The sequence below is a fragment of the Heterodontus francisci genome, chromosome 4 (genome assembly GCF_036365525.1).
Source record: "Heterodontus francisci isolate sHetFra1 chromosome 4, sHetFra1.hap1, whole genome shotgun sequence".
Lineage (NCBI taxonomy): Eukaryota > Metazoa > Chordata > Chondrichthyes > Heterodontiformes > Heterodontidae > Heterodontus > Heterodontus francisci.
The window spans coordinates 175948846-175958301 of NC_090374.1; the positions used below are offsets into that span (position 1 = coordinate 175948846).

Sequence of the window (9456 nt, forward strand, 5' to 3'; positions counted from 1 at the left end):
CCCTCGCCTTTAAAATTCTACTTAAAACACACTTCTTTGACCAAGCTTTTGGTCACCATTCCAAATAACTCTTTCTTTGGCTTGGTGTCCATTTTTTTCTGACTTCCCTTCATCTTGGGATGTTTTTGTATGTTGATGGCACTTTATAAATACAAGTTCACCTGATTTATTGCCAACTGAACTTTCAATCGAGGTAGCCAATTTGATATTAGTTTTCGAAATGTCCAGAGGTGGAAGTATTTCAAACAAGCTTATTCTTTCTGACCAACACCATATAGAAATAATCAACACATAAGATATTGGAGCATTAGGAGGCCACACAGGCCCTTGAGCCTGCGCCATCTTTCAATAAGCTCTTGGTTGATCTATCTCAACACCACTCTATCACTATATCCTTTGATTCTGTAAGAGATCAAAAATCTATAGATCTCAGCAATGGGTGAGCATCCACAGCCCTCTGGGATAAAGAATTCCACAGCTTCATAGCCTTCTGAAAAAATTAATCCACATCTCAGTCCTAAAGAGCTGACCTCTTTTCCTTATCCCTTGTTCTGGACTCTCCAGCCAGGGAAAATGACTTTTCTCAACCTGTCTAAGAATTTTTATAAATTTCAATGAGATCATCTTTCATTCTTCTAAACTCCAGGCAATGTAGGCCCATTCTTCTGTTCAATATCTCCTCACAGGAAAACTCTCTCATCCCAAGAATCATTCCACTGAACTTTTGCTGCACCCCTCAAAGGCAAGTATATCCTTCATTACATAAGGAGACCAAAAGTGCGCACAGTGCTCGAGGTGTGGTCTCGCCACAGCCCTTTATAATTGCAGCAAGAGTTCCTTACTCTTATACTACAACCCCTTGCAAAAAAGGCTCACATACCATCTGCCTTCCTAATGTTTGGTGCACCTGCATGTTAACTTTCTGTGATTCGTGCCCAAGGACACGCAAATTCCTCTGCCAAAGTGGCGTGAATCAAGAAATGCTCTATTGAGGCCTGGCGTTATTCGTGCTGAAATTCCCTCATACTATGTTTGTCACTCAAGCTAGTTTATGGTACGAAAGAAAACCAACTACATCACATTAACTAAGTTCCTGACTATTAGTGGCATTTTTATCATGTTCTATAAGGAAACCGTTGCAATTTAAAATGGGAAAGCTGTCAAAGATTTAACCAAGTACGAACTTTTTAAGAACAATCATACATTAGTTTACATATTGATGCACATTTTCTTAAAACGGTATTTACAGTACACTGATTGAATAGTTGTGCATAGTTTTGCAGTTTGTGTCTGGATAAAGGGCAATATCACCAACATTAAGTTGATTAAAAAGTTATTTGTACCACAAGGTTGTATGGCATGATTACTGACAGAAGGACGGTTTGGATAATAATTCAACTTGGAACCAGAACTAAATATCCTTGGGCTTTACAAAATCAGCCAATCTGGCGTCAATTTGAATCTTCTTCAGGACATTGCTCATTCGTGCTAGAATTATAAATAAAGGCAGACAGGGCAACTGGAATAATGTCTAGACGAATGAGCCCACTAATTCCAGATTTTTTTTTAGCGTGGTTAACAGAGCTTCCACATCAGTGGAGATGAAGTAATTCTCTGCCAGGTCTCTACGCCTTGGTCGGATGAGAATTCTATCTGAATGCACAGTAAGAGTCCACAAAGGGTAACTGCTTATTTGCAGGAATTTCCCTGTTCCTGCAGCTGACTGAGATTTTAGGCAACAGACCAAAGAGTTAGTTTGCAAATGCTTTATTACGTTATGACAGTAGTCTTGCGGCTTGGTAGAAATCGTGATAAATTAGATGAGATGATGTACTTAAAAAGTCGGAAACGAGCCAAAAGTTAAAATATCCAACAAAAATGAGGCCATGGGTCGGATAAGCAGTTTCAGAAGCACTTGCGATAAATGACAAATGGTCCTCGCTCATCATAATCTCTCTTGCGAACCCAAAGTTGCTGGAAGGATTTGAGAGAAGCCATGATGGAGCCTCCCAGCCAAACTGAATACTTTCTCTCGGGTATGGCATGGACGGTGGGGTTCATACCTTGTTCCATCTTGTTCATTTCTTTCTGCAAGCGATCTGAGAACCCATCGAACAAGGTGGAGCCTCCACACAGGAGGATATTGCTATACATGTCATACTTCAAGTTGCTGTCGCACATATCCAGACTGTGCAAAGCTAGGGAATGAATCCCAGGCTCCTTGGAGCCGATCAAAGATGGATTGAAAAGGGCTTCCGGGCACCTGAACCTCTCCTTTCCAATGGCAATGACGTGGCCATCAGGCAGCTCATACTCCACCAGGTACTCATTGACATCAAGGCTCATGTCTTGATCGAAATTGACAGCCGTGTAGCAGCACTTTTTCTTGATGTCCTCCACAATGTGGAGCCCTTTCTCGGTAAACCTGTTGCCTGCTTCGTTGAGCAGTTTGAGCAGATAGTCATTGAGATCTGAGCCTCCATAGTCAGCCCTGCCAGTTACATGGGGCATATTGTAGCCCTCGTGGACTGGGACCACATGAGTGACTCCATGCCCACACTCCACAACCAAGCCGGTGGTCCGACCATAAGAATAGAGAGAGAGGATGGACTGGTAGGCAATGTGCATGGCCGGGGTGCTGAAGGTCTCAAAGAGGAGCTCAGCCATCTTCTCCCTGTTGGTGCTGGGACTCAGAGGAGGGTCAGCCACCATCACTGCATGTTCCTCAGGCAGGATCCTCATGGCCTTGTGAAAGATGTGTGCCCAGATGGCCTCCACCCCTTCCCAATCCACCACCATGCCATGCCTTAGAGGGTTGATCAGCTTAAGCTTGGGCTCGGATCTGGCCAGCTCATCGCCCACGAAGTTCTCCTGGCGGTTGTCCCCAGTCTTGGCACTCATTTGGATTGGCCTGCCCACCACCGAGGAGAGGACCACTGAAGGCCTGGGTTGGCCCGCATACCCAGCCTTGCAGTAGCCGGTCCCCAGGTCAATCATCACTGATCTGATCTCCTTCAGCATCTTCCCTGGTTTCACATCCATTGACTTGACGCTCTGGGACAACCTGGAGGTGGATTTCTGGGCTTTTGTGGAAGGTGGGGGTGTCCCCGTCTTCCTCGGCATCTGGGCCACTGGCTTGGTAACCATCCTTTTTTCACTCTTTTCCGCCTGTCTCTCACACGCGCGTGTGTTCCAGTCTCCAGACAGCAACAGCTGGCGAGACACTAATGCACTTTGTTTGCGAGATGCTTAACCTTTTTGTAAGGCTAGCTGCTGTCTCCAGGGTGACCAGACACAACCCATTGCCAGGTCATCTCGCACTCACACCAGCTCCTTCAGTGACGAGTTAATGCGCAGTGACGCCCAGCTTTAAATACAAACTTCATCTCCTTGCGCCCGCGCTCATATCCAAATATGTACAAATTTGAAATGTGGACATAGATAAGACACATCAATCCATTAGGGTTGGATTCCTGCCTTTTGCAATACGCACCTTTAGTTTCGCTCCTTTGGATTTTCCTCAATTTTGACTGCCCTTCAATAATCTTGCATGTTGTTCCTGATCACTGCGAGTCTTATTTGCACTAAATAAAATCAATGCATCCAATAATTTCAATAATGCACTATAAGTAATATGGCAAAGGAGGAATTTAGTGATAAACTTAGTTATACAATTATGAATTAAATGGGGGAGTCTACAAATGCAACTATTACGTTTGCTACCAGGATCGTTATTTTTAACAGAGAAAGGGAGGTGGATAGCTTGGAGGTGTGCTGCTGGTACCACTCTCATCAAGAAAGTAAAGCTCTATGCAAATAAGGCCAAACCAGGACGAACTCTGCTCCTTGGCCTCCTTTTGGTGGGGAAACGTTTCATTTCGAATACAGCTGACAGAACAATAAACTATTTTCTAATATTGGAGAGGTTGGCTTTACAACCTTGCAGTTATACTGCTGATGATGTATGGTTGAAACTGTCTGAGACTATTTCCTGGAGGAAGAGCAAAATGTTAACCACCTGCAGTCATTTTATGCCACTGCAAAATATTGCAACTCCCCAATGGATCAATTGATATTAAATGTACTGTGTTTTGTGATATTGAATTGTGTTTAATAATTCCGCTGTCCGACATCCAGTATTTGATGAGCAGAAATTTCCTCCCACTAAATATTGGGATAACCAAAGCCATTGTCTTTAGTCTCCAGCACCAACTCCTTCCCTCTCCTGGCTGCTGCCTAAGGCATAACCAGACTGTTCGTATTTGACCCTGAAATGAGCTTCTGACCCCAGATCCACTCCATCACCAAACTGCCTACTTCCACCTCCATAGCATCACCCATCTCCGCCCTGCCTCAGTTCATCTGCTGCTCAACTCTTCCAGCTCTTTAGCAGGTCTCCCACCCCCCACCATCTATAAACTTGAGCTCGCTCAAATCTCTGCTGCCCTCATCTTAACTAAGTTTTCACCGATCACCCCTCTGCTTGCTGATATGCATTGGTTTCTGGTCCAGCATCACTTAGTTTTTAAAATTCTCAACATTGTTTCAAATTACTCACTGACTTCACCCCTCCCTATCTCTGTAATTGTCTCCAGCCTTACAACCCTTCGAGATCTCTGCACCCCTCCAACTCTGGCCTCTTGCACAGCACTGATTTTAATCGCTCCACCATTGACGGTGGTGCTTTCATCTGCCTAGATCCCAAACTCTGGAATTTCCTCACTAAACCTCTCTGCCTCTCTACCTCCTTAGCCTCCTTTAAGACATTCCTTAAAAACAACTTCTTTGACCAAGCTTTTGGCCACCTGATGTCTCCTTATATGGCTTGTTGTCAAATTTTATTTGATAATCACTCCTGTGAAGCACCTTGAAATATTTTACTATGTTAAAGGTGCTATACAAATTCAAGTTGTTGATGGAATTTGATTGGAATCATGATGTAAACACTTGGCCGTAATATGGAGAATAATTACCTCTTTCCCTTACCTTTCTTTGCATGAATGAGATGCATTTGTATTTTTTGTGTAAGCTGGTGCGATGCTTATTTTCTTAATTGGGAACTTAGGGAACATCTCTTGGATTCCAGCTTCCTGCTGATCTGTTCTTATATGAAGTTACTTCCTTATTTTGTTTCTGTGTCACAGTCTTTCTTTGACCTCTGTCTCGAGAGACAATGGGTAAGCACCTGGAGGTGGTCAGTTGTGTGTGGAGCAGCGCCTGGAGTGGCTATAAAGTCCAATTCTAGAGTGACAGACTCTTCCACAGGCGCTACAGATAAAATTGGTTGTCGGGGCTGTTACACAGTTGGCTCTTCCCTTGCGCTTCTGTCTTTTTTCCTGCCAACTGCTAAGTCTCTTCGACTTGCCACACTTTAGCTCCGCCTTTATGGTTGCCCGCCAGCTCTGGCGATCACTGGCAACTGACTCCCACGACTTGTGATCAATGTCACAGGACTTCATGTCACGTTTGCAGACGTCTTTAAAGCGGAGACATGGACGGCCGATGGGTCTGATACCAGTGACGAGCTCACTGTACACTGTGTCCTTGGGGATCCTGCCATCTTCCATGTGGCTCACATGGCTCTGACATCTCAAGCGCCGCTGGCTCAGTAGGGTGTATATGCAGGGGATGTTGGCCGCCTCAAGGACTTCTGTGTTGGAGATACGGTTCTGCCGCCTGATGCCAAGGATTCTCCAGAGGCAGCGAAGATGGAATGAATTGAGATGTCGCTCTTGGCTGACATACGTTGTCCAGGCCTCGCTGCCGTAGAGCAAGGTACTGAGGACACAGGCTTGATACACTCGGACTTTTGTGTTCCGTGTCAGTGCGCCATTTTCCCACACTGTCTTGGCCAGTCTGGCCATAGCAGCGAACGCCTTTCCCATGCGCTTGTTGATTTCTGCATCGAGAGACAGGTTACTGGTGATAGTTGAGCCTAGGTAGGTGAACTCTTGAACCACCTACAGAGTGTGGCGGCCGATATTGATGGATGGAGCATTTCTGACCTGTCCCATGATGTTTGTTTTCTTGAGGCTGATGGTTAGGCCAAATTCGTTTGTCACTGTGACAAATCATGTAAACAGCTATTCATGTGTGTGAGAGAGGATTTGTCTTTAAATCTGCTGAGTTTATCACACAAATGTGTAAGGCTCAGGAGAAAGGGAAGAGGAGTGGAACCAATTGGAGAAGTCTTTCAAAGAACTGACACAGACACAGTGGGCTGAATGGTCTCCTTCTGTGCTGTATCATTCTATAATTCTATGTAATTACTTCCTGTCTCATACATGGCTTTTATTTTAAATTCCTCTGATATTCCTTTTTAGTTTCACTGTTATTCATTGATATATGGACAGTTTGATCCTGAAATTCCTTGCTGTACTTGGACTTCCTGAAATGAAAAAGCTACTAACTGGCCCCATGGAATTTTGGGGTTAAAATCACGGTGAGAACTTAAAATACCTGCTATAATTGCATAAGGCTTTGTTGAGATCACACCTAGAGTACCATGCGCAGTTTTGGTCTCCATATCTAAGGAAGGAAATACTTGCCTTGGATGTGGTACAACAAATGTTCACTGGATTGGTTCCTGGGATGAGAAGGTTCTCCTATGATGAGAGGCTGAATAAATTGTGCCTATACTCTCTAGAGTTTAGAAGAATGAGAGGTGATCTCATTGAAACATACATGATTCTGAAGGGGCTTGACAGGGTAGACAATGAGAGCTTGTTTCCTCTGGTTGGGTAATCTAGAACACAGGGGCACTATCTCAGGATAAGGGGATGATCATTTAGGACTGAGATGAGGAGAAATTACTTCACTCAGAGGGTTGTGAATCTTTGGAATTCTCTACCCCAGAGGGTTGTGTATGATCCGTCGTTGAAGATATTCAAGACTGAGATCAATCGATTTTTTTTTGATCTCTCAGGGAAGCAAGGGATATCTGGAATGGGCAGAAAAGTGGAATTCAGGTAGAAGACCAGCCATAATCATATTGAATGGCGGAGCAGGCTCAAGGGACTGAATGGTCTACTCCTACTCCTATTTCATATGCTCTTATATGAAAATCTCTGAAATATCTCCCTGATCCGTGCTGGTTGACTTCTTCCCTCCCTCTGAAGTTACTGACCTCAGCACACCATCTGAGATCAGGAACCTATCCTGGTGGCAAATCAATGAATATTCAAATCAGCCAGGCTCATCTTGGGGTTTGAATCATAGAATCATACAGCACAGAAAGAGGCCATTTGGCCCATTTCACCTATGCTGGCTCTTTGAAAGAGCTATCCAATCTTGTGGTTGCCAGCTATTGTGTAATTTTATATTAATCATGAGTTTTTTTTAAATGAATGTTAATGGCATTGTTAGATGCATCAAGCCTCCATAGTTCTCATTCTTCTGCAATCTTTTTTGTTCACCCAAAAGCAATTAGCAAAGCCCAAGAATATTAATTGCAATATTAGTATTAAAATATAAATAGAACATCACTATCTAAAACCAACGGCTGTTTCTATCTCTGTGTCTTGAATGTTCTCTGCACTGTCAGAGGAAACAGATATCGAGCATCTGACAGGCAGGCAGATGAATAGATGTAGAAGCAGAGATTGTCCAAGCTCCTAGGTTATTTAATTCGATTTATTTTTCTTGAGACAAAAAAATTGTTTTATCTTTTATTATCAACTTGGTAAAAAAAAATAATTGCAAGTAAGGAGAATTCTTCCATTGGCAGGAGGGTTGGTAACCAGAGGACACAGATTTAAGATAATTAACAAAACAGCCAGAAGGGAAACAGGCAACATTTTTATACTCAGCGAGTTGTTATGATCTGGAAGCAGATTCTATAGTAACTTTCAAAAGGGAATTGGATAAATACTTAGAAGGGAACATTTTGAAGAGCTACAGAGAAAGAACAGAGGAGTGGGATGAAATGGATAGCTCTTTCAAAAAGCTGGCACAGGTACAATGGGCCAAATGACCTCCTCCTCCACTTCATCAACATGCAAGTGATTTTATAATTAAGAGTGAACAAAAAATGCACCAGGAGAATTGAGGAGGTTTCGTGCATCTAATAAAGTCTTTAACATTCACTTTAAAAACATAATATGAATATACACATTATCTTCCAGTACAACTACAACACTGGGATCTACCCAACAAAGTGGAAAATTTCCCAGATATGTCCTGTCCACAAAATGCAGGACAAATTCAATCTGGTCAATTACCGCCCCATCAGTCTACTCTCAATCATCAGCAGTGACGGAAGGTGCCATCAACAGTTCTATCAATGGCACTGCTTACCGATTCTCAGTTTGGGTTCCACCAGGGCCACAGCTCCAGATCTCATTCCAGCCATGGTCCAAACATGGACAAAAGAGCTAAATTCCAGAGATAAGGTGAGAGTGACTGCCCTTAACATCTAGGCTGCATTTGACCGAATATGGCATCATGGAGCCCCAGCAAAATTGAAGTCAATGGGAATTGGCGGAAAATTCTCCACCGGATGGAGTCATACCTAGCACAAAGGAAGATGGTTATCATTCACCTCAGTGCCAGGATATCACTGCATGAGTTCCTCAGGGTAGAGTCCTAGCCCCAACTATGTTCAGCTGCTTCATCATTGATTTTCCCTCTATCATGTCAGATGTGGGAATGTTCACTGATAATTGCAGTGTTCAGTCCTATTCCTAACTCCTCAAATAATGAAGCAATCTGTGATCGCATGCAGCAAGACCTGGACAAAATTCAGGATTGGGCTGATAAGTGGCAAGTAATATTCATGCCACGGAAGTTTTAGGCAATGACCATCTCCAACAAGAGAGAATCTAACCCATCGCCCCTTGACATTCAATGGCATTACTATCACTGAATCGCCCACCATCATTTTGCTGGGGTTACCATTGACCAGAAGCTTAACTGGACTAGCTATATAACTACAGTGGCTACAAGAGCAGGAAAGAGGCTGGGAATTCTGCAGTGAGTAACTCACCTCCTGACTCTCAATGCCTGTCCACCATCTACAAGGCACAAATCAGGAGTGTGATGTCAGGAATACTCCCACTTACCTGGATGGGAGCAGCTCCAACAACATTCAAGAAGCTCAACACCATCCAAGACAAAGCAGCCTTCTTAATTGGCACCCCATCCACCACCTTAAACATTCACTCCCTCAACCACTGCACACAGTGGCAGCTGTGTGTACTGTCTACAAGATGCACTGCAGCAGCTTGCCAAGGCTCCTTCTACAGCACTTTCCAAACATGCAGAACAAGGGCAGCAGGCACACGGGAACACCAGCTGGTCTAAGTTCCTCTCCAAGACCTTCCTGACTTGGAAATATATTGTTGTTCCTTCACTGTTTCTGGGTCAAAAACCTGGAACTCCCTCCGTAACAGCACTGTGGGTGTACTTTCACAATATGGACTGCAGTAGTTCAAGAAGGCAGCTCACCATGACCTTCTC

The 9456-nt window shown here is 43.8% G+C and overlaps 1 protein-coding gene across 2 annotated transcripts; it reads right to left on the reverse strand.

Moving 5' to 3' along the window:
* Positions 1-1905: 1905 nt before the first annotated feature.
* LOC137369420 (actin-like protein 7B) lies at positions 1906-3147 on the reverse strand. 2 transcript variants are annotated; one of them, XM_068030613.1, is made up of 2 exons: positions 2779-2808; positions 1906-2667 (listed from the first exon to the last, which is right to left on the reverse strand). In XM_068030613.1, exons 1-2 carry the CDS (start codon positions 2797-2799, stop codon positions 1906-1908), a joined length of 783 nt encoding a protein of 260 aa, XP_067886714.1. In that variant the 5' UTR covers positions 2800-2808. The 2 variants fall into 2 exon arrangements, with proteins under 2 accessions (XP_067886714.1, XP_067886713.1); XM_068030612.1 differs by having other exon boundaries at positions 1906-3147.
* Positions 3148-9456: the final 6309 nt, after the last annotated feature.